Source organism: Lissotriton helveticus, chromosome 8, assembly GCF_964261635.1.
Source record: "Lissotriton helveticus chromosome 8, aLisHel1.1, whole genome shotgun sequence".
NCBI lineage: Eukaryota > Metazoa > Chordata > Amphibia > Caudata > Salamandridae > Lissotriton > Lissotriton helveticus.
The window spans coordinates 196,328,548-196,354,424 of NC_136069.1; the positions used below are offsets into that span (position 1 = coordinate 196,328,548).

General features: G+C 49.0%; 1 protein-coding gene across 1 annotated transcript; it reads right to left on the minus strand.

The window, feature by feature from the left end:
- Positions 1-320: 320 nt before the first annotated feature.
- Positions 321-9,273, minus strand: LOC144771541 (zona pellucida sperm-binding protein 4-like). The gene is made up of 12 exons (XM_078655945.1): positions 9,079-9,273; positions 7,869-7,990; positions 7,330-7,423; positions 7,090-7,242; positions 6,007-6,194; positions 5,568-5,665; positions 4,459-4,595; positions 1,718-1,907; positions 1,480-1,624; positions 1,238-1,316; positions 961-1,050; positions 321-509 (listed from the first exon to the last, which is right to left on the minus strand). Exons 1-12 carry the CDS (start codon positions 9,269-9,271, stop codon positions 340-342), a joined length of 1,659 nt encoding a protein of 552 aa, XP_078512071.1. The 5' UTR covers positions 9,272-9,273; the 3' UTR covers positions 321-339.
- Between the last annotated feature and the right edge of the window lie 16,604 nt (positions 9,274-25,877).

Below are 25,877 nucleotides of genomic sequence, written 5' to 3' on the forward strand. Positions count from 1 at the left end.
TCCCTCGCAGGTCCAAACAGAAGCAGAAATAACAAGTGAGTAGCATTTAATTTACAGGCCTTGGGTATAGGTGGATACTATTGTACAAGAGGCTTGTGGGTAAATTAAATGCCAAACAGCTGTAGACCAATCGACCAATGACAATGTTTAAGGGAGCGAGCACATGCACTCACGCGAGAAAAAGAAAAAAAAAAAACAGAAGGAAGGCGAAATGTTGGGGGGATAACCCTGCAAAGAGGGCCAGGTCCAACAATCACCACTTCAATCAAGAAAGAGCCTACAACTAGCCATTAGAACACACATGCGACACAGCATTGGACTGGTAGTAAAGATTTTATTTTAGGTCAACACTGCCATTCTGCATTTACGAATACTGCGGTGCTTCCAGAGTCTGACAAATTGAACCAAAGCAAGACAAGCCACAGCAAAAAACACCAGGAACCCGACTGCAAATACAGCTGCTCTGGCCCATCCTGGTACCAAGGATTCTTCAGAGGTGCTTCGGGACCCTGAGGAGGAAGAATGCAAGATTAATGTAATACTAGATCATTGCTACTTTGATTACTCCATGCGCACTGTAATTGAGGAGTAGAGATTGTAACTGGTGCAGTAGACGCATTCCATGCTCCACTACCATTCTTTGAGTTGGCTCAGTTAACCCAACGCCCACCCCCTGCACAAGAAAAAAAAAGTTTATTGAATGGGATAGAACAGCAAGTCGACATTCACATTATTGGCGACTAATGTTAGACCATGCACGGCAGTATTCACATTTTGACTAAAAACCCATTATTTGCAGCACTGCCCAACATGAACACAGAAAGCATCCTTCCAACACCAGTCCTTAATCAGAAACCATTAGAGTGTAAAGCACTCTATTAAATAAAGCGCTCTATTAAATGCAGTCCTCCATGCCTAGTGCCACTTAGTTTCTCCTCCCCAATTACTCTTTCCACATACCTGCCAGCTCTCCTCCTTGGATGACAAAGTAGACGGGGCCCTCGGTCACAATATTTACATCCTTGGTCAACAAGTCCTCCACCATTCGCTCTACATAAAGAGAAAGCAAAGGTTGCTGAGAAATCCAAATTGGGGTCTCCAAAGACGACCGGTTAAGCTAGAGGCAAAGGGACCAACAGTGTGCATCAAGGGAAGCAGTGAGCCAATGAACCAAAAAACCACCAGCTCCCACCTCAGACACGGCTCGATACAGTACATGCTAAGGACCAAGTCTTACTCTTCCTTGATGGGCAGGAAGGAGAGCAGGATCTCTGCGCAGAAGGGACACACACAGAGGCGCTGCAGTGGAAGAAGACCTGCAAGAGAAGGTGGGATAAGGAGCTAAGCACTAAGCACTCCAGCAGCCTCTATACCCGAGGAAGACCAGTCATTCTGCTGTGACAAAAAGTTATGCAGAACCCACAAGTCTGCCAAATGGGTTAAAGAAAGAAACTGACATGTAAACACCCGAGAACTCACCTGGCCCCTCAAATTCTGCTGATTGTCACCAACAAAGGTGAAGGTGCTGACGGCAAAGCGCTGGTAGTGTGATGGGAATTGCAGCATAGAAAAAGCAGCACTTTTGAAGACCTGGGTCCTGTAATTATCTCCAGCATAGGGACATCTGGAGCAGAAATCAAACACAGGAATAAATCAAAAAACATGGAACACAAACGGACAAAAACCACTCCATAACCAAACTAATTGCCACACTGACCCTGCCACCAAGATGGGCCACTGTGGTTTCTGCATGGGTTTACTGGAAGGGGTGGCCCAGCACTCGTTCAGAACCAGCACCAAGTTGGGGTCTGTTCGCTGCAGAAGCCGAACCTCCACAAATATGGGGTCCCGAAGGATCTTCAGCACTGGATACTCGCTGGTGGTGTAGTAGGAACTGTACATTTGATCTGCGCAGAAAGAACACACTGGAGGTTAACACAGACCTTCATGATAGTTTGGCCAGTTATAAGTTCTACCCAGTGATTTGTAAGAAAATTGGGTAATACACATAGAAGCTTCTGGCGATCTTCAATCTGCTGCAGCCAGGCTAGAAGTCTATAGAGTTCTGCTCTCATGACCAACTCACTAGCACCAAAGACAAATGCACTGGCAACTAATAAAACTTGACTGGGAATTAAAGCATTGCTAGAGACATCCAAGTTGCTAGGAAAACCACCTAACTCCAAGTCATTAGACAGTCTAGTCTAAATGTTTTCACCTACAAATTGATTGATTTCAGGTGGAAAGTTGAATTCTTCCTATGTAAAAGAAACTACAGATACCCATAATCCCTTAGACTGATGCAAAAGCCTAAACTGTACATTGTGATTTTGAGGCAGTGGTCTCTAATCAGCTACAGAGACTTTTGCCGTGAGAAGCTCAAGCATTCTGTTGTTGCTCCAAGAAGAAACTTCTTTGGCCCCAGGAAGCGGATGTGCTGCCAATATGACAAATGAGTTAATGAAAATATCAGTTACACCTTGTAGGAGCCAAAGCAGGTCTCCATGTCAAACCTCAGCATCTTTCATCCTCAAGGTAAGAGAACCAGTAATTACTCAGATGTTAAGCAGTCCATCATGTAGATAACCAAGGTAAAGCCGTCCCAAACACCATACTGAGGTCCACATTACATACAATTATGGCCTATAACCAGTGCCCCCAAATGAGCAGAGCAACAGGTCTATCTGCTCAGAAAACATACTGTTATTGCGAAACTAGTTACAACTTAACCTATAAAAGAAACTCAGGGTATATCATACAAAAAACATTTGAAAAGTCAATCTTGCTAACTTACAGATCAGAAGGCTAGATCTGACAACACATTTTAAATGGCGTAATGTTTTGTTCTAGCCGATTACAGCTCGTACATTCAAACATTTAGTAATACCACCACCCACTACCCCACCCTCAAAAAGCAACCCCTCAAATCGGATTAAAAAACTCTATACAAGTCTCGATTTAAACTACAACAGACAGATGGGACGAGAGCATGCCTTCACTCTGCTCTCCTGAAAGATCAGTACAACTCACAGTACGCAAAGTACAAACAAAATACTAAAGAGGGGGGGGGGGGGCCAATAAGCTTCAGGACAAAGCCAAAGTGGTGATAGAGAAGAGACCTGTTGGGGAAACACAAGGTTTTTAGGGTTGTCCTCACCCAATAGATAGAGGTATACTTCATCGTAGGGCTGCTTACACACCCTGTTGTAGACCAACATGCAGGTTAGAGCGCACTTTTTAATTTTAGTTTTAAGTTATTTCAGATAGGAATCACAGTGCAGAAAGAAAATTAAAACTGTCCGAGTAGGTACCTGCCTACATTTTATTATGAGACCAGATTTGCAGGATTAAAAACATAAGGACATTGTGAATATTGAGGTTGGTAAAATGACTAAGGGGGTGATCATTTGAGGGAAGGCCAAAGACGTAACAAAAAAATAAAACTATGCACCCGTTATTTTTTTGAAGTGTCTACACCAAGGGCAAGTATTGCCACACATTTCTCCTTACAATATAGTGCCTATGAGGAAGTATCAAACTATAAGGGATCTGTATCCTGAGGAAGGCCATCGACCTTGTTGGGCGATTGAGAAAGGATAATGGGGGGGGGGGGGATGTGGTTTCTCCTATTGCACTCTCATTATATGTTTGTAATCCTGCCAAGTGGGACCCATAATCAGGCGGGTACCCACTTAGTTTGAATTAATTCTTTCTGCACTGGGGATCCCGCTCTTGAAATACCTTACCAAAAATATGTCCCCACCCTGAATGTTGGTCTGCGCCGCGGTGTGTAAGCGGCCCCATCTTGAAGCATGCCACCATTGTGGGTGAGGGTAATTCCTTATGGGTTTCCCCAATACATCTCCTCACCACTTTGGTTTGATATGGTCCAAAGCTTAGTTTACCCTCCTTTAGTCTTGTGTTAGTCCTCCGCATCTTGAGTTCTATCGATTTAAACTACTTCACGCACTATTCTCCATCAGAAGAGATAGTCAACATCTATTAAAGTCAGTTTGAATTTTAACTTTTAGGATTCCGACATGCAGCATTTTATCCCGAAGAATTTGTATTTAGCAACACTTTGAAAAGCTTTAACCTTCCACTAATAGTTTTTCTAACCAGTCTTCGAAAATGCAAACCTTGTCTTTAACCAAGTGATGTCAAGAGGCCTCAAGCCAATGAAGAAGTCAAATACAACCCATCACAGGACCACAATACCCCAGCCATCTTCACCTGCTAGTAAGCCAATATCCTGCTATAATTTCAGGTAGTGACAACCTATCTGTGCAAACTAGGTTTCCAAGCCCAGCGAGCATTCTGTATAGCAAGAAGTCCAACTGAAGCGCGAGGTTGAGCTCAGCCAGGTGAGATTTTAACCTGGGATGGGCTTGATGGTCAGGGTTAAAGATGCATTAACTATCAGGTCTGCTATTAAAGGACACGCTTCAGGCCCCTTACCTTTCGCAAGCCTCATCTCAAGGGATAGGGGTCCAGGGCTGCTCACTGGCAGAGGTGGTGGTAGCGTGAAGACTTCTACCTGCAGGGGGACAAATGCTCCACTGGTCCTGCTGCTGAAGGTGCAACGCACGGTCAACCTGAGGAGTAAGAGCAGAAACATCAACGACTCCCAATGCACAGGGTCAAGAATCAGTACAGTTAGAGCGGCAGTCCTTAATTTGAGCAGGTGGGGTCCACTAGCACACATTTTTGGGGTGCGTCACTCAGATGCAAGCAAAAAACAGAAAGGAAGACACTGGGGGGTGGAATAAAAAAAACCTGAGTCTTAAATTATTCACTCAAAACAAGTTTGCAAAAGAGACGGGCGCCATGTGCACTCAACTCCAGGGAAGGATTAATCAACTTCCAATAGTAGGAGATATTTAGGGAATAGGTCAGTGAAGATAAAGATCTAAATTGTTTGGAGGAAAATAAGAGAAGAACCACTGGGCTTGGTACAGACAAAAACGGCCCCTTTCCTAAATGGATATGTGCCCAAGAAGCTGCCCTTTATGGGTTACTAAAAAAGGGTGCAACTAAGGACTCAAGTCATCTCTGCACTAGGACAACTTCTTAGTAACAGAATCAAGGGCAGTGGTGCCAAGAACAGTTCTGTGGCCAGTTACTTCTGTGCAGTGACCGTTCCACAAACTGGCACCAGGGAGTCCTCAACCACCTCTGGTTCGGTAGTGGATTACCAGGAAGACATGCCATCGCCCTGTAGCAGGCTATTTAGGAAGCCTGTTCACAGATAAGTCTTTGCCCCGCATCCAGGAAGGAGGTCAGTACAAGAACCGAATAAGGATTGAGAGGTTGTGGCAAAGTAAGAGGTACAATTACATATAGGGGCCTGTGTGAGGTCGGAGGCTTTCTGGCACAAGGTTTTGCATTAAACAATTCTTAAGCAAGGGTGTCCTACAAGGTATAAGGCCTTGTAGGCAGGTTGTTCCAATCAAGAGGAAAATTGCATGGAAGGACACCCCCACTGAATCAGTCACACCGACAGACACCCCCACTTCAATGTGCAAATTTTACACACCAAGTACACTCACCCACCAGGTGCACCTTACCTGAAGGTGCTGTCCCTGCTGATTGAGGCGCCCTTCCAGGTCAGCACACTGTTGAGCGCTTCCAGTCTGTTCTCATAAAAAGTGGAGTCACCATCGACCTGTTGACAAGATACTGAGTGAGCAAAACAGAGGTTACTGAGACTTTGGAGAAGACCGGGGTTACTCTAGGATTGCCATAAGCCCGGTGTCGCACAAATTAAGGTAGTGCAGAGTCTAAGTCGGTGCACGAAATGCACAGAATAAAACTGGCAAAGCTGTAGCCATGGTTAATGGGCTAGATAAGTCCAGTGGGCTTCCATATGTTGAATATTTATTCAACAACGTAAAGTTAGAAAGTGCTTATTGGGACATTCCAGGCAGCCACTCGCCCGACCAATAGAAGTAGCACCCTCACAATCTTCCACCAATCCCTACATCAGAGGCTTCCACATCTTCTCACCTTGTAGACACCACTGCAGGACAAGGGGAACTCGTACAAGAGAAAGGCCTGGTTTTGAGTCGATTGAAGTCCCGGGCATGCGCTGTTTACAGTCAGGAGACGGACGGAGCTCAAGTTCAGAGGTGGCACCACAACGTCTGCAGAGATGGCAATGGTCGCTTGACCTTCAGCAGTGCATTGGGCAGTCACTAGAGGGATCAAAATAACAAGAGGGCTGGGCTTGATCATTCTCCATGGCTGAACAGCAACCATTTTACCACAGACACTTAATGATATTTTTTTTCTTCCCCCAAACGTAAACATTCCAGAATGTGTAATAGGAATGCCCACGATTAAACCATTAATTACACACAAAGGGCCACAAAAAGCTGAACTCCACTCAAAACCCCGACTTGACCAGTACTACAGGACCTGGTCAGGTTGTGCCGCGTACCAGACCAAAGACACCTTGCCCTGCGATTATCTGCTCTGCTCCTCCCAGACCAGCTCTGTAGCTGCCCAGAACAACGTCTGGGCAGGGTTGGCCTGCAGATCGAAGGTAGTGCTTACTGAGAAAAATCAGACTAGTCCCTGATCTTTGGTAGAGTTTTCCTTCACACATCCATGCCATCCTTAATTCATGGGCCTTGCTTTCCATGAAAGTCCTCAATTATGGAAGTAAAGGCTTTTATTATTATGTAACGCACATCCTAACAATTGCTGCCAAGTCGCCCCTTGCAGGTTTCATGGGAGATGGACTGTTTGCACTGCCAGTGATTTAAGAACGCACAATGGAAAGTTTGACTAATACAATATGCCCGATGGTTACCAGTTGAAGAGGACTCAAGAGCGGGGTAATTCTCAAACAGTGATATCTGGTCATCTCTGCAAAGGATTCAACTCGTTTAAAGTCTCCATTTAACGATGCACCATTACTTTCCTCTGGCAGGTTTTTGGAGCAAGCATGCAACGACTGAATAGCCTCCCTGTGACAGCAGCTAAAACTAATTTTAGTATGACTGCTTGTAGACTCAGCCCTAAACGCTAGCCAAAGGCTCATTGGGGAGGGGGGGGGAAGAGAGCAGCTCACAAACGAACTCAAACCTGGATTTCCAAAGTAGCACGGCGTGGAGCCATCAGTCCGGTCATAACAGCAGTCGAGCTCTTGGCAGGCAGTCTGGTTGATGGGCAGGCGGCCACAGAGCAGCCGGTCTACTCTGGCGACAGCAGCACAGACAGGGCTGGGAGCGTCCATGGCTGCAAAGAAAGTAGGTTCAAGTTACCACAGCGATGACCGTAGTACCCTCTGAAGGCGGTTACTGCCAGAGACCACCTCATACTCACCAAGCAAGACTGGGCACTTCAGAAGCTTCTCCAGAGTGACATTCTGAGTAGAAAAGATCTCAGTAATCTCCAGGGTCATCACATACTCTTCATCCTATAGGAGAAGAGAGATTCTACAGCTTGCATTCTCCCATGACAAGGTTATGTTACTGTGCTACTGGAGATCAAGCTGCACCCAACTGACAAGCCCCAGTCAAGGTAAACCTGGTCTGTTTGCTTGTTCTCGAGTTCAGGCTGGACTGTTTCCTTTGTGGTAGAGGCAAGACTGATTTGCCCACGGCTTGGTCCAAACGGAGGTAGACTGGTGTGCAATATAATAGAATGCAATACAAGTGATTGAGATAAAAATCAAGCACTCCACCCATCGTTTTTGTACACTTCTGTTAAAAGTTAATCACTGCTGCCTCCCCCATGATGCAAAGGTCAGGCTCTGCCCCCAGTGAGTCCGACTCTCCCACCCAGAAAGATGAAAGTAGTGAATTGAGCCAACAAGATACCCCTTGGCATTCGGGTGTTCCTTAGTTTACAAAGCGCCTCACCTGCTCACTCACGTAGCACCCTGTGTAGTCCGCGCCAATGACTAGAGAGCCATCTGGTCGCCAAACAACCCAAGTCCTGCAGTCAGTGTCGTTCTGGAGAGCATGAGAGAGTCCGGCCTGATCTGGACATTAGGGAACAGAGAACAGTGATAAGGTACCGCCCCTCAAACCATCAGATGTCCCAACATCAACCACTGTCCAATCACTATTACCAGCCTAAAAACATAATACGTCCTCCACGAGGCCCACAGTAGCTCCACGCAGATACACACAACCAACACTAACCCACAAAAGCCCAAAACAGATCGGAACGACAAGGACAGAACTCAGCAAGACCCACTGCCATCTAAAAGCATCATGTATAGGACCGAGGTACCTGGACTCGACCCAAATGGTCAATGCTTAGCCAGTTAGAATGTTCATGTGATCAGTAAACATGATGAGCCTGTAGTTTCAGGCGCCCTCATTGGAGACTCGGCCTCCATACCAGCTGCTTTCCCAGCAAGAAGTTCATCTGGGCTGGTAATCTTGCCGTATCAGTTTTCGGGAAGCTTAGAGAAATACAACTTAACCGTTTGCTTCCCGATCATTTACATGGAATAACAGGTGGCACAACAATACTAAAAGACTTTCATAAACTGCACACCTTCTCCGCAAAAAAGATTAGCACCCTCGAACTTTTTTTTGGGTGTGTGGGCAGCTTATACAGAGAACTGAGACTTAACAGTTTTGATCCCCCCTCCCCCCAAAAATCCGTTTTGATCCCCCTCCCCCCAAAAATCACCTAGCTCGAATCAGAACGATGTAAACATGTACTAAAATACAACATCAACTTCAAAAGCCTACCTCACATTAATCACCCCCCCCCCCCCCGCCCCAACAAAAAATACCCTGCCGAATGCAGCATGCTGGTACTTGTAGGCACATAATTAAGGTGCAATGAAAAAACAGCATTTTCGACAAGCTAAGTAAAGCAGCGCCACACCTGTTGGCTGCTCCTATATATCTTTGGGGAGATATTGCCAACCCACCGGTTTCTCACATAACGAACGTTACCAAGGAACCCAACACGTGACTAATGTAAATATGTTTTTTAAAGCGACAGTTAGGCTTCAAACGCAGAAGATGCATAGTTCCTCCAACGCTCCTAGTGTCTCACTACATTCTCACCAACCTCCCCCCACCGCCACACTCCAGTTCTCCTACTTACCTCTCACAGACACAGCGAAGGAGAGGTTGGTCGCGGGCGGCGGAAGCACAAACTGCAGCCCGCGGGGGCCGCAAGTCAACGAGGAAGACTTTTCATCGAGCACCACTTCCCGCGCTGCCTCCTCAGCACCAGAAACCGGCCTGAGACTGCAGAACACCAGCAACAAAAACCCGCAGGCACTTACAGCCACCATCTTACCTGAGAACCCTGCCTCAAGCACCACAGGGTGTGATCTTATACCCTGAGACCTCAGTTCCACCAATCCCGAGCCCAGGAGGAGGGCTCACCTGAGAACCCTGTCAATCAAGCCTGCCACAAAAATCACCTGTTGCCCATTGCTTGCCAATCAGACCAGCTCCAATCCCAGGGAAAAAAGCAACGCTCGTTTTCACAGGTTTTATCGGTTTTGTAACACGAGGCAATTTTTACATATACAATATGAAACAATAATGTTTAGTGTCCCTCACCTCAACCCGAATCCACCTTTTGACCTCTCAAGCATCCCAGACGTGTGTGTCAATATCTCATCCAGTCCAGATTTTTTTTGTTTACCAATCCTCATTTTGTAATGGTATAAGCAGGACTACAAGTCCCAGAATGCAGAGCCTTGCACTGGATCAGCTACTCAGGTATAAATGAACCTTGGACACTTGAGAACTGTCTGTATCAACAGGCTGTAAGCTGCAAATGTAATCCTGGCACCATAAAGCTCCAAAGATATCTCATGTGAGAGGGCCTGGCAGTCCAGTTTTTTTTAACTCATATTAAGCTGTATTCTGATACACGTTTTTATCGATTAACGGGGGAAGTAAAACTACAATCAACGGATATCTTAAACTCTCTGGTGTACCTGTGTGGTGGCTCATTGCTGCTTCGGGTGAGATTGTCAGGCATTGTCCAGTGCATTCTGGGTATTCTATTTTCTGGGTGTTTGTAACAATCTGGCTTAAATGAGCACCACGCATTGTGAAAAACAAGGAGAAAATACAACTAAATGTGGTCACAGTCAGAAAGGCTACCTGGACCACTTTCATCCAGTGCTATGGGCCAGATGGCCTGGGAGGTGGCAATCGAAAGTTGTACCTGGGCATCTAAAGCTAGTCCTGGGCACGTGAGGCTCTACCTGCCCATTTAAACTCATGCCTGAATATAGGGTAATTGTGCAGGGGCTTTTCAAGTTGTAATTGGACATCAGAGTAAACAAACACCTCGCCTGCCCGCTGACCCCCCTCCTTTTATTTGGCTCAGCGGCCAATGTTGGGCCAATAAAAGGAGAGGGCAATTTAGTGATTTTTTTGCAATTCGCAAAATCACGAAATCCTGGAGTGTCTGACAGTTGGTGGCTGCTGATATATTTTCACGGGGCACAGGTCTTTTTATCTTCTACGCGGAAGCTTCTTTCTGGCTCTCGCCATTATAATCCATGTATTCTCTCATGTCTTGGCCCGTTCATTCCTTTTCTAAATGCGAGTGGTGTCTGTGAGTAGTGTTTACACAAATGTGCTTCACAGTTTGGGTGCCCATGACAGAGACGTTTTAAGGCATGGGCAAAGTGGGCTCTGGCCCGGTGCGCCACAATGTCAGGGGGTTCCCTGATAGAGCCATCTACATTCTGCCGAAAGTCTTGCTCTGATGACCGTGAATAATAATGATTTTTTTTATTAGTAACACAGCCTAGACAAACAGAAGACTACAGTAAAGTTATTACCATTATTTGAATGTCTATAACAGTAACAGCTCACAATCCACAACTGGACCTTGACTAATTCATAAACAGATTGTTTTAAATACCGTTGTCCTTTAATTTAATGAGGGTGAAGTGTGAGAGTCTATTACAGACATTTTGCAAAGAAATGTTGTGTTTATGTTTCATACAACATCCATAAAAAAATACTTTAAAATCAAAACATGACCTTACATATGGGACATGGGAGAGTGTCACAGAGATTATTTGCAGTAATATTAGTGAGCTGCTGCTGTGTTACAATACTGAAAATGGTGCTCGATGCCGAGAGCACCCCAAGCGACCAGTGGTGGTGAGACTACCATACTGTGGGGGTTGAGATTATATCTTTGATCAAGCCAGAAATAAAGGATACGTCAAAGTGGACAATAGTAAGATAAGATAATAATCTTCCGGCACTTCACCAAGGAGGTAAAAAAAAAAAAGATCAACATTCATGGATGCAAAACAGCGGCTCCACCAGATGGGCCTTACCTATGCCATGCCCTTCATGGCTAGGTAGCGGGTGGCAAGTTGGATGGAGTGTAGTTTTCTGGACCCCGCAGGAGGTCTAGAATTGGATGAATATGCATCCGCAGGCCGGACCCAACCAGAGTTCCCCCTGACGGATGGCAGGACGACAAAAGTAGGCACGCAGAGAGAGGAATGCCCACTGGATTGCTCCACCGGGAGTGAAGGACCAGAGAGATCGGTGGAGAGCAGCCGACGTGGTGGCAGCGATGAGTGACATGGGGACGAGGCCGGTTTCATTGGTGGGCTCGGACAGCACTCGTGGCGCGGACGCTATACATGAAACCTCTGGTGACTAGGACATAGAGCTGCCTGTGGTGACGCCTGGCTCCACAGATTACATCATTAGACGCGGACACTGTAATGAAAGACTGTGGCTATTTGTTTAGTGGGGAAGTCTACTGTGCCATGTGGGGGTAGAAAACAAATGTCTCGGCAAACCCTTGGCCTAAAACTTATTTTGTTTATCAATAACCAGGTGAGGGGAACCCAGGTGTGGAGCTCCAGAATGGTCATTCCCCTTTTGTTTGTATTTTACATGGGTACACCCGTGACTGTTAGCAGTTTAGCTGTGAGTTTGGATGGGGGGCGTTTACCTGCTTGTCCTGGGGTATGGGAGTTGGGTTGTTTTCTCTTTGACTGTTGGCAAGAGGTCTATGGGTCGTGCCCATCGGCAATTCACTTGCTGTTTCACTGTTGGGTAACAGAATGCATTCGTAAGACCGAGAGCCTGTGGAATTGGTTGGAAATCCCTGATCCCATGAGATGGCAGTCCCCGTAAGCTATAACATCGTATCCTGGAATATCAGGGGGATGCACACCATGGCCAGGAGTTATAGAGTATTTTTGTACCTTAATAGACGAGGAGTCCAAATAGCACTGCTCCAAGAGACGCATCTTTAGCAAAGGAAGGAAGGGATAGATGGAGGGGTGAAGCCTACTATATCACCTACTCAGCCTCTGCAAGAGGTACAGTGGTATGGGTACATTCGGGGGTCCCCTTCCAGCATACTGGTGACTTAATCAACCCAGCGAGCAGATTCATAGTTGTCACTTGCTGTTCGATGGGCAGGATATAAAGCTAAATAAACGCTTATGCCCCAAATATAGATCAAGGAGCATTCTTTGCAGAACTACCCAAATGCCTTTCTTTGCACCCAGTCTCCACGGGTCAGTGCAAGTCATTGGATATCTATCTAGGACCCTATCAGATCATAATCCAATCCTAATGACTTTAGAGTGGGGAAGGACGCTGCCCTGTATCCCAACATCAAAACTCAAACCCAAGTCCCTAGAGGACCTGATTTTCCGAGATGCCATAGGAAATAGCATTTGGCAACACTTTGATGAAAACACAGGCATGGCAACTTTCCCTCAGGTGGAGTGAGAAGAATTTAAGGTCATGCTTTGAGGGAGGTGTATCATGGAATCAGTTGGAGCGAGAAGCACTCTGCAAAGTGAGTTCTTGGCCAATGAAGAGGCATTGAGAATAGTTGAGTAACGGAGGCATGTTCATCCGTAGGTCCAGCCGTAACTATTAGAAGCTTAAGAAAAAGTCAGAGAGCATCTAGAAAGACTGTGATGCTTTGCCTACAAGGCCTTCATATCGAGGGCTCATGTGGAGCGAGATCGCACTTTATCACTGTTAGCTTGACCTGTAAACCTGGCTGAATGGGGCTTGGTTATAGTGGAACTTGGAACGGATCGGGGGTCACAGTCTACCGACAGGCAGACATCAATAGTAAATGCATTACTTACTGTTCTACCCTCTACCGAGCGCCACTGATGGATCTGCTGATGACACTGAGGCCGTTTTAGTGCCTCTTACTTTCCCAGCCGTATCACCTGAGGTAGTTGAACAGCTGAGAGGGGAAATTACCCTACCAGATATCCAGGCAGCTATTAAAAGTATGGCACAGGGGGTGCGTGGTTAGCAGCCATCGATGGCGGCTGCAACTTAGAGAGGCTCCCGAGCGGTGGAGGCGTCCCGCATTCATCCGACACAATCATCCGGTAGCTAACAGTGCCAGACGGGGTGGAAGAGAACCGGAGTCCATGCAGCATCCAGCGCTGCAAGTTTGAGGCTGAAACGACGAGTTTGAAACCCCAGAGCGATCGACGAGGCCTGAGAACCGGTGAGGCCTGTCGGCAGCCTGAAGTCAGCGGAGCCACAGTAGCCCTTGGGTCCGACCGGAAGCCGACTCCCGGCAGTCACACTTGGCCGGAAGTGCCGGCTCATCGTCGGAGCTGCTCGAGCGGCCGTGATCCTTTCTCTCTCCGGGAGTCCGGTGACACGGGCGGAGCTCCGCGACCCCCGGCAGCAACAAAAGGGGGCCGTGGACGTAACCCGAGGCCTCAATACACGCCGCGGATCGCAAAAAAGGAACCACCATTTTTGGCGCCGGACGCACGTCGCGTCCCTGCAGAAGCGGCCCCTGTTTGGCGGTGGTCGGACCGGGGCCCCGGATACCTGGAAGGGGCTCCGCGACCTCATTGATTTTGCCCTCGGCGACGTGAACACCGGGGGCGCGGCTGTCTTCCCCCCCCTCCTCACCTTTCAGATGCGACTTTGAACAGGGGAGAGAGATCATCGGGATACCCACGCCAGGAAGGAAGCCTCATATTAGTGGCACACGGGGTCGCGCCTGCTAACCTAACTGGGCCCACAACACCACGCCGACCGGGAGGGCGGTGAACAATGCCGCCTGACCGGCGGTGGGGGAGAAACTTCGTCATCTGCCATTTGGGGACACGGCGCCCTACATTGCCCGCTGTGACGACTGTGGTCAAGACCAACAATCGCGAGCACGAGCAGAGTGACTGTCCGCCCTCACGACAGACCTTACGTTTCAGAGGGTGTCCAACCTGCCCTGATCCGGACACGCATTGCATCATGTCACAAAGAGGCCCCAGACAAAATGCCACCCCGGCCAAGCTGGACAAATTTGCGTATGACAAGCACTCCCCACCCCAAGAACAACGCAGAACGGGGGGGAAAACGACGGAGACGGAAGGCGCCAAGAAGGCCACAATCGAGGACGTCCTGGCTGCGTTGGCACAGGTGCAAGCAACAGTGGGTGCTACAGCTACTGAGGTCACGCTGATCCGGGCAGACCTCCACAAAATGTCTGAAAAGGTCAAACAAATGGAGGTGGTCACCAAATCCCTGGTCGAAGATGTATCGGAACTGCAGACAGCAATGGAACGACTGCAGACGGACAACAAACTGCTTCGTGACAAGTTGGATGACCAGGAAGGGCGCTCTAGACGCAACAACGTCCGAATTTTAGGAGTGCCGGAATCGGAAAACACAGGAGCAATGGACCTCTATGTGGAGGAAATGATTAAGACCAAGCTCCAGCCTAAGGGACTATCAAACTTCTTCTCGGTGGAGCGGGCCCACAGGGTGCCGGGGGGGAAGCCTAAGACTGGAGGGCCACCTCGGCCAATATTGGCAAGGCTATTCAATTTCAGAGACCGCGACGCCATCCTGCAGGCCGCAAGAGTGGCACCGGCCATCCAGATCCAAAACTCGAGAATAGCGTTCTTCCCGGACTACACGGCGGAGGTCGCCAGGAGGAGGAGGACGTTCTTGGAAGTAAAAAAAACATTGCGGGAAAAAGAACTACAATATTCAATGCAATTTCCAGCCCGATTGCGTGTTGTAGCAGACAAGAAGGTGTGGTTTTTTGACACCCCGGACGCTGCCCGGGACTGGTTGGAGGGATGGCATACTGTGGACCGACAGCGAAAACCACCCAGACAACGTCACGACCGCGGAGGTCACAACGGGACAGGCTCGCAATCATCCGGCCGAAGTGGAGCAGAGGGATCGCCCTCACATGGAATTGCAGGAAATGGCGGAGAGGAATGACCCCTATTCGGACGATGGCTTCGATGACGACTGCTGATCGCCGTCAAATCATTTAGTAGCTGTTTTTGGACTCTGGCGACACTACCCCAGAAGCACGCAGGGATGCCGCCTGCTCAGGGAGACATTCTCCCCCCTTACACGCAAGTACTCTGGTTGTGGGATGGGTAAAGCGCTCTGCTCAGTTGGGGAGGCGGGCAGTTGAAAGTCCGTTAGGCAGGGATGCAGGGAGGGGGCATTTGGGAGGGGATGGTTTTGTTAAAGTTAGGAATGCACATGCATGGTCAAGGAAAGTAACTAGGCTTCCATATGAATCTAAGGAAGACGAGAGAAACGAACAGGGAGACGCAACTCCCAACAGAGCCTTTGACAGTGGTTCAACCCTAGGTAGGGGGGGTGGACGGGGGGGTGCCCCCCGTGGGGTCCTCCTGATCCTTCGTGGACAGAAGCACACCCGGTACCCGGGTAGCACTTCCCCATCACTACACTATCGGCCCCAGAATACCCAATGGCAAATATTTCCAGTCCCATGAGGGGTGAGGTGGATGTTGAGACACAATGCCCTGCCTTGCGTGTCATGTCCTGGAACTTGAGAGGGCTGGGGGATAAGGTTAAACGGGGGTTGGTCCTTACCGCGATTAGGAGACAGAAACCCATGATAACACTACTGCAGGAAACGCATTTAACTGGGGGAGCGGTTAAAGCCTTAGATAGACGAGGGTACAAGATGATAGTTCACTCGGACTTTACGTCCGGATCCAGAGGCACCGGAATCCTGATACAGAAAAACACACGGTTTATCCCCCTACTCACAAAAACTGATGATCAAGGATGCTTCGCAGCCCTGCAGGGACAGTGGGAGGGGAAGCTTCTCAACCTGGTTTCGGTATACATTCCCCCGGCATTGCACTCAGTGCACCTCCCTAAACTGGGCGAGTTTATCCTGACTCTCCCTGAGGGGGAGATTATCCTTGGAGGGGATTTCACCGCGATTCTTGACACACAACTCGATAGGTTCCCCACACAGGCCCCCACGGGGGGAATCCCCCGCCTCCAACGATTCTTAACTGCCATAGGCCTGACTGATATTTGGAGACACCTCTACCACAGCACTAAACAATACACCTTCCACTCCTCAGTACATGGGAGTTTGTCGAGAATTGACCTCTTTTTAACCCTGGGGGACGGTCTCCAACTCGCGGAGGCAATGACGATTCACCCTCGAGGGATCTCGGATCACTCTCCACTTACACTCACACTCTCCTCACAGACAAGAACACGCAGGCGACTGTTCCCCATACAGGCCACTTATCTCAAGATTCCCCAGGTCCGTAAAGCTCTCATAAAGGCAACGTCGCAGTATTTTACTGAAAATATACACTCAGTACGCTCCTCCGAGATACTGTGGGAGGCTTATAAGACAGTCCTGAGGGGGGAAGCCATAAACACCATCACAGGGTACAGGCGTGAACGATCCCGAGAGTTAGATAGTATAGACCTGACTTTGCAGGATTTAACGAAGACGCACGAACAGTGCCCCACTCCTTCCGCCCTGCACGCACTGACACTGCAACAACAGATCTATAGCGACCATCTACGCATGCATGTCAAGGGTCATCTGACGGACACCCAGAATAGGGTCTACGAGGTGGGTGATAAAGCCGGGAAACTGCTGGCATGGCTCGATAAACGGGAAGGGAATTCTAGGGGAATCCCGCGTCTGAGGGACAAATGTGGAACGCTGCATACCAACCCGGAGCGAATTGTGGATCTCCTTGCAGACCACTTTGAACAGGTATACACCCCTGTCCAGGTGATCACCTCGGAAATGGCCAGAGACGTGCTGGCACCGATCGAGGTCCAAACACTATCTCCGGAGGCGTCAGGGGAACTGGAGACGGATATCACCGCTGAGGAAATACACTTAGCTATTCATGCCTTGAACCCGGGTAAGGCCACGGGGCCTAACGGGATACCGGTAGAGTGGTATCAAGCAATGCCTGAGGCCCTTAGTCTACATCTGTTGGACATGTTTAAAGAATGTCAGGAAAAGGGCACACTCCCGCCTGACCAAAGAATAGCGACTATAGTGACCATCCCCAAACCGGGCAAACCACCTGAAGACTGTTCCTCTTACCGCCCTATCTCCCTGCTCAACGTGGAAGCAAAGATACTCGCCAAACTCCTGGCGATGAGACTCTTGCCCCACTTGTCTTCTCTGATACACCCGGACCAGTCCGGGTTTTTGCCGCACAGGAATACGGCGTTGAACCTGCGACGCCTACATGGAGTGCTGGCCAGGGCAGACTCAGTAACGTCCCAGGCAGTAATATTGGCCCTCGATGCCAAGATGGCGTTTGACCTGGTGGAATGGGCGTACTTGTTCGAGGCGCTGTCGCGCCTGGGATTTGGGCCCCGCTTCATTGCATGGGTCAGGTTGCTATATACTGACCCGGAGGCTAGAGTGGTAGCCAATGGCCATATCTCACGGAAGTTTTCACTGGGAAGAGGTACAAGACAAGGTTGTCCCCTCTCTCCCTTGCTATTTGCGATCTCGCTGGAACCCCTCGCCACGCTCATTAGAACCTCGCCCTACTTCGGGGCATCTGCTGGAGGGAGGGCTGGGAAGACCGGCTATCCCTCTACGCAGACGACATGCTGGTCTACCTAACTAATCCTACCGACGGAATTCCGGCCCTGTTCCAGCTTTGTGATGCCCATGGCAGGGTCTCGGGATATACGTTGAATTGGAATAAATCGGAACTATATGTTCTGAAGGGGCAACCTCCAGCCCTTGACCCGAGCTGCCCTCTACGGGTGGCGAGCTCTTCGTTCAAGTACTTAGGCATCCATGTCACCAGGGACCCTACTGAATTCATTGAAAAAAATTTGAAACCCCACGTAGATAGACTCAGACGAGATGTCAAGTTCTGGTCAGCCCTTCCGCTGACGCTCTTGGGACGGGCCGCACTTTACAAAATGATGGCTCTGCCCAGGTTTTTATATGTCCTTGAAAACACGCCTTACCCGATAGCCCCTAAATTCTTTCAAACGGTGGCGGCATTGGTCTCCAGCCTCCTGTGGGGGACCCACCCTGCTCGTATCGCCCAATCAAAACTACATAGAGGTTGGTTTGATGGGGGTATCGCCCTACCCAACTTAAAATTATACTACTGGGCAGCGCACCTTAAACCCATCAACCACTGGCTACATGCTTCACAGGGTGAGCCAGCGTTCCAGGCCGACAGGGGACAACTGGGCTCTGACAGCATGTTGGCTCCGCTATATGACCACCGCAAAATTCGCTCCTCAGTGGGACCCACCAAATTAACAGTCGCGGTCTGGCACGCAGCGACAACTGCACTGGGATGGAAAGGGGTAATCACCAAGATGACTCCACTGTGGGACTCTCGAATCCTCGGTCACATGAGAAACAGCAAAGGATTTTCGCTTTGGGACACTATAGGGATCTCCACAGTGGGAGATCTTTGGGAAAGGGGCGGGGTGCTACCCTTCAATAGGTTGAAGGAAATATATGACCTCAGTGAGAGGGAACTCTACAGATACATCCAGATACGACACGCAATACTGGCGGTTCTGCCTGTGGACACCGACTTGCCGGAGTCCTCCCCGCTAGAGGATCGTCTTCTTACTGAATTTATGATAGAACGCGCAACATCCCTTATCTATCGCAAATTACTTAATAATTCACCAGACCCAACACTGACATTGAAGGCGAAGTGGGAGGGGGACACTAGTGAGATGGATGAACATGAGTGGAATGAGGCACTGGCGTCACCTAGGGAGGTCGGCATCTCCTCAAGACTAAGACTAGTACAATTGAAGATAGTACATAGGGTATACTATACTAGAACAATGCTACATCGTATACACAGGATAGAACACCCTTACTGCCTTCGTGGATGCGGGGAGGAGGGTACATTCTTCCACACCATATGGGATTGCCCCCGAATTCAAGAATATTGGAAACAGATACTACGAACGATCTCGCAAACACTAGAATTAACACTGTTACCTGACCCGAAGAGGTGCCTCCTCAATATATGGGAACCTACAGATCTCTCACGGCATGGACGAATTTGGGTCACGGTGGGATTGGTGGTAGCAAAGAGAGATGTCGCACAGCGTTGGGGGGGTTCCAGAAACACCGGCCAAGTCACAATGGTGTTTGAACATGGACAGTATAATGGTGACAGAAAGGGCGGTATACTCTAGCCGCGCTTGCCCGGGGAAATGGAATAAAATCTGGTCAAAATGGAATATCTACAGAGGTGAGATATGTGACCCATTGCCGGAGGATGACCTGGATGAATCGGGGGAGGAGGGGGAGGAGGGATAGTTGAATAAGCGATATGTGAGATCAATGGGACCAGATACAGAAGGGGGGACACTTTTTACAATACCTCGTAGGGCTATAGGGCCGGAAATGCGTGGAATTACACGTTACAGGCATACAGGCTTAGACATAGACTTAAATCTTAGGGGAAGTGACGAAACTACGGAAGGCTCTGTCATGGAACACCTAGAAAAGATACTTACGAATGATCAATATCACACTGAAATTGACCACAATCTTGTTCCTAACGGTTACTTTGTTTGTTTGATTGGTTATAAAACTGGGAAATCAACAACCATTATTTTCTGGCGAACTGCTTTAAATGCCACGACCTGTGATTGAAAAGGCTGCAATGCTCGATATTTTGTTAACTATCTCATCGAAATGTTTGTGATGTAGCACTGTAAGTTTGACAAAAAAAAATATATAGCGGCCAGCCCACTGGGTTGTAGGCGTTCCGCAGTGTAATTGAATGATGCAATAAAAGTTGATGCAATAAAAGTTTTTGATCCCCCAAAAAAAAAAAAAAAAAAAAAAAAGTATGGCACAGGGCAAAACGCTGGGAACCGATGGCCCCCCATTGAGTTCTATGCTGCTTACGCACAAGAGATTGCCCCCAAGCTAGTGCACCGCTATAAGATAGCTCACGATACAGGTCTCTTGCTGTCCTCTACCTGTGAGACCCTAATAGTGCCCCTACTAAAACCAGGGAAATTAGCCTATGACAGGAAGGCCTATAGGCCGTTATTGATGCTAAACATTGATTACAAGATCCTTAGCCGGATCCTTACCACCAGACTTCTCCCCCACATGACCACGCTCATACACTCTGATCACGCAAGATTCATCCCGGGTCGTAATGCAGCGCTCAATATATGGCACCTACTTGCAATATTGGAGGTCGACACCTGTGAGTGGACAAAACTGCGAACTTTGTGGTGGATATAGAAAAGGCTTTTGACAGCTTGGAATGGGCCTTTCTCTTTGCTGTCATGGAACGCTTTAGGCTAGTATGAGGATTTGTGGTCTGGACCAAATTGCTTTATACGGATCCCACCACCATAGTCCGTACGGGGCAAACTATATCTGAAAGCTATCGAGTGGACAGTGGAAACAGACACAGGTGCCCTTTACCGCCCTTGGTATTCGCCCGGGCTATGGAGCCTCTGGCCTACTGCACCAGGGCTGGGAGCGCTTATCGGAGCAAAGAGATGGGTGGGCAAACCCACCACATTGTGCTGTATGTTGACGACCTGCTGATCTTTTTGCAGGATGCGCCAACAGCTCTTGCGGGCGCTTGAGAGCTCCTGGAACGATTCAGATCGATTTCCGGGTAGAGAGTCAATTGGCAGAAATTGTACTTATTCCTGACATTAGCAAATCCCAGTCCCCCGGGGGGACTGGAGGTCCTGCAATGGGAGTCCTGATGTTTGCAGTATTTGGGAGCGCACATCTTCCATGACCCAGTTGATTTACTAAAAGGAAAGGCAATCTGGGCTCTTAAAACGTGAACTGACATTTGGAAAACACTTCCCCTAAGTGTAGTGAGCCAGGTTGCCATACTGAAAATGGTTGCACTCGCCCAGTTTATTATACTTTTTAGGTCTCGGCCTAGCGTACACTGCGCAGCAGTGTCGCATAGCCGAGATTTATTGTTTTCCTAGAGTGGGGCTTGAACCCACCCCTCTTCTCCATTGGCTGGCTTCCTAAACGGAGGCCAGCCATTGGAGGAGAGGGGCGTCACTCCGTTCAAGCCGTGTCTTTTTGGGATAGAGGGGTGTGTTTTGGCTGTTTTTCTCTCCCTGACGTCATCGGGAGAGAGCAGCCCCTCATCACACTGCCTGCACGCCCAAGTCAGCTCTCTGATTGGTGTTCCTTATTAACCAATCAGAGGGCCGAATTGGGCGTGCAGGCAGCGTGAGCATTTATGCCCGACCGCCGCCGGAAGAAGTCGGCTCAGCATCCTGTAATTCTGGGCAAATGACTTAATCTCCTCGCTCCGACAAAAAATGAATGTGTACGTGTATAAGGTAACTGTTGCTCATGTAAAGCACTTCAATTGTAAAGCACTCCAATACCTTGCAATCGTGTTCGCAGTATGTACATTTGCAATAAGTAAATATAATGTGGTATTTTGCGTATTGCGCTTTCAACGCGCCTACTCGTCTGATTTGTCCTGCCAAATACAGCACATTTACATGGGATTGCGGGAGGGAGGGAGCCCCATGGTTGAATCCAGTGATTGACTGTCACCTTGATTGATTGATGGGGAGAGATACGTGGGCCTTGGGAAGAGTAAAAGAGACACTGCTTTTTACTCAGTCAACCTAGAAAAATGTTGTCGTCAGTATGCAATCCAGCAGTACGATAAGATATCCGACCAGCCAGAGTGATCGACCCCGTCTGAGATCGCCCCCCTTAAAAAAACACTCAGACTCCTTCCAGTTAGCATCACCTCTCACCCACACGCTTATCCCTCAGAGGTTCACGGGATTATCTCTGTGCCCCCTTCCTCCTAACCCCTCTGTCGATGTGCACTCAAGAGAAAGAACCACTCCTACGAGGAATCACAGGCCCCGTGACCTTTAACCCCTCCTACAACACAAGCCTGCCTATCATTTACCCCTCTCCCGCCTCACAAGGGGATGTCATTACCTGACCCGAAGCCCCTCCAAGCTTGCGTTACCTGGGCACACCCCCTCCATGTCCGATTCCGCAGACCCCGAGGCCATCACTGTCGGCCTTTACCACCCCCTCCCGATGCACAATGCCTCCACCGATCACTCTTCTGCCCCCTCCCCCGTCACCTGTCCCCTTCAATTTACCCCTCTCTGCGCCTTCGATCATCCTTCCAACAAGCATTTACAATGCAATGGTCTCGGCCTCGTTCGTTGTGCTTGCTCTCCTGCCCCTGCCCCCTCATTCATTGTGCTTGCTCTCCTGCTCCTGCCCCCTCGTTCGTTGTGCTTGCTCTCCTGCCCCTGCCCCCTCGTTCGTTGTGCTTGCTCTCCTGCCCCTGCCCCTCGTTCGTTGTGCTTGCTCTCGTGCCCCTTCCCCCTCGTTCGTTGTACTTGCTCTCCTGCCCCTGCCCCCTTGTTCGTTGTGCTTGCTCTCCTGCCCCTGCCCCCTCGTTGCTTGTGCTTGCTCTCCTGCCCCCGCCCCCTCATTCGCTGTGCTTGCTCTCCTGCCCCCCCCTCGCTGGTTGTGCTTGCTCTCCTGCCCCTGCCCCCTCGTTCGTTGTGCTTGCTCTCCTGCCCCCTCATTGCTTGTGCTTGCTCTCCTGACCCTGCGCCCTCGTTACTTGTGCTTGCTCTCCTGCCCCTGCCCCCTTGTTCGTTGTGCTTGCTCTCCTGCCCCTGCCCCCTCGTTGCTTGTGCTTGCTCTCCTGCCCCTTACCCCTCGCTGTGCCTGCTCCCCTGCCCCTTCGCTGTGCTCGCTCCCCTGCCCCCTCCTTCGTTGTGCTTGTTCTCCTGCCCCCTTGTTGCTTGTGCTTGCTCTCCTGCCCCTGCCCCCTCGTTGCTTGTGCTTGCTCTCCTGCCCCCTCGTTGCTAGTGCATGCTCTCCTGCCCCTGCCCCCTTGTTCGTTGTGCTTGCTCTCCTGCCCCTGCCCCCTCGTTGCTTGTGCTTGCTCTCCTGCCCCCGCCCCCTCATTCGCTGTGCTTGCTCTCCTGCCCCCCCCTCGCTGGTTGTGCTTGCTCTCCTGCCCCTGCCCCCTCGTTCGTTGTGCTTGCTCTCCTGCCCCCTCATTGCTTGTGCTTGCTCTCCTGACCCTGCGCCCTCGTTACTTGTGCTTGCTCTCCTGCCCCTGCCCCCTTGTTCGTTGTGCTTGCTCTCCTGCCCCTGCCCCCTCGTTGCTTGTGCTTGCTCTCCTGCCCCTTACCCCTCGCTGTGCCTGCTCCCCTGCCCCTTCGCTGTGCTCGCTCCCCTGCCCCCTCCTTCGTTGTGCTTGTTCTCCTGCCCCCTTGTTGCTTGTGCTTGCTCTCCTGCCCCTGCCCCCTCGTTGCTTGTGCTTGCTCTCCTGCCCCCTCGTTGCTAGTGCATGCTCTCCTGCCCCTGCCCCCTCGTTGCTTGTGCTTGCTCTCCTGCCCCCGCCCCCTTGTTGCTTGTGCTTGCTCTCCTGCACTGCTATTGGCATTGTAACTGACAATGCCATTTATTTATGTTTTAAAAACAAAAACATAAATAAAAATAATTGTCATGAGCAATGCCAATAGCTCTAACTTTAAGAATGCAGAGACCATTGCATTGTAAATGCTTGTTTGTAGTGCTGCTGGTGTGGGTCTCTTAGGCGCTCTTTCTCAAGATTGATTAGCTTGTCATTACCTTTCTCTGGGATTCAGGCTGCAGACCAGTGGTTCTGGCCACCCTGAAGTTGACCAATAGGAGACAAAGGGTTTGCCATTCCTGACTTTGAATCTTATTATCTGGCTACGCAGCCCCAGTGGTGATGCAGTGGTTGGTGGACAGACTAACACTTGGGTGGGAAATGGGCCCCTTTGTAACGGACCTTCATCGACAGATTAGAGTATTACTAAAAATCAAGTGCCCTATCAATAACGATGCTACAGAAGTTTGGGTACTATGCCCAAGTTGGGCTTTCTGCCTTCAGAGAACAGGTGTAAAAGTCTCCAGAAATTCCCAGGGAACTATTAGACGTATTGCTTCATGGGGGAGGGCTGGAGAGGACTAGCGGAGTGGGTAGCTGCGGAGCATGCATCTGTGGGGATTTGTTCGAGGTTGAGATACTTCTCCCATTTGAGGAATTCTGCTGCAACACATGACCTACCACTGGGCCATTTTTTGCTCATCGCAGCAGTGACGGCTACAAACGAAAACAGTGGGGTGCAGGAATGTCAGAACCTCTGCACCACAGGAGCTGTCAATATATACTTACATCATCGGTATCCCTTAAAGCCATCACCTGCCTCTATAGGACGATGAGGAAGGACATTTTGCATCCCCCTGCCAGTCTCCGTGCTCAATGGGAAGAAGACTTGGGGAACCCTATACCTGAAGATGACTGGGCGGACATCCTGGAGAGGGTACCCAAAATCTTGAGAAACCCCTATTTTAACCTTGCAAATTTCTATGTTATACATAGGGCGTATCTCACCCATAGGTGTATAAATAGACATTTTAATACTACAAAGTGTCCAAGATGTGATGAGGAATTCATACACATGCTCTGGTATCGCCCGAGGCTTACTGGCTATTCTGAGGATGTCACTGGAGTGCTCACTGAGGTTGTTGAGTGTGAAGTCCCATGTACTGCTAGAACACTGCGAATTAAGTTGGTTTCCGCACACTACTAAAACAAAAGCCACAGGTAGGTTTCCGGATCTAGCTGTTATTCTTGCAAAGAGAGAAATAGCAAGGAATTGAAAGGCCCTGGAGGGATCCATGGTGGTAGTATGGTGCAGAGAACTAGAATGATGGGCGGGCTATGAAAGTGCAGTGCTACTCTGAGAAGCTAGATGTGGCACAGGGTCAATGGATATGGCTAGAGCCTGGGAGGCGCAGTAGATTGTATAACACACTCAGAACTGCTTTCTCTGGATAAACCCTTAGGTACTCCCTAGAGAGGACCTGCTGATTGAATGGTTGATATCCCTCCAGTAAAAAAAAGTGTGCTTGTTGGTTCGTTAGACCACCACCAACCCATAAGAATAATTTGCAGGCTCTCTAACTTTGATCACATTATGATGTTTCACTTCAACTGTATCTCTGAGTGCTATTGAGCCATTTAATTTTCTATTGGCTAACCAGGCAGGTATTGCTCTGGCTACCAAGTGTCATGGACTAGTGACTCATCCTATAAACACTGCTTTGTTTTTAGACTTATCCCTATCCTACTCTTTTACGCCATTAAAGATTCACCTAAAGGATAGAAGATCATTTTAATCCACTCACCACTGTCAACATCTAGACAGTATCCCTCCTGGTGGAGGTTTTGATGTCACTTGTAGAACGGGACACTCATGTGACAAGATCCAATGATGAATGATTCTATCCACAGAATCACACTAAGCGGAGATTATATGTACCGCAGTCTGTGCATGTGTGGTCAAGGGTCTCTGAGATTATAGTGGTATGTCACTGAAGGTTAGTAGCTGCCTACATAGGACAGGATTGTGTTTTTAACTGCTAGCATGTCATACATTTTAGCTCTTGAGTTTAAATTAATAAACATTTTATTTATTTACTAAAGAATTAGCAATCAAGACAATTCTCTTTATTGTGTACCTTTTAAATGTGTTTAAGATTCACCCCTGCAATCCACCTGCAGAAATGAGCCTTAACCATTCAACCTCACTATA

Bases quoted from the DNA above. Each gene is read 5' to 3' on its own strand.
- LOC144771541 (XM_078655945.1), bottom strand. From the start codon at position 9,271: ATGGTGGCTGTAAGTGCCTGCGGGTTTTTGTTGCTGGTGTTCTGCAGT. The intron at 7,243-7,329 runs GTGAGTATGAGG...CTTTCTTTGCAG, and splicing joins GAAGTGCCCAGTCTTGCTTG to CCATGGACGCTCCCAGCCCT. The intron at 1,051-1,237 runs GTAAGACTTGGT...CTCTTTATGTAG, and splicing joins TTCCTGCCCATCAAGGAAGA to AGCGAATGGTGGAGGACTTG.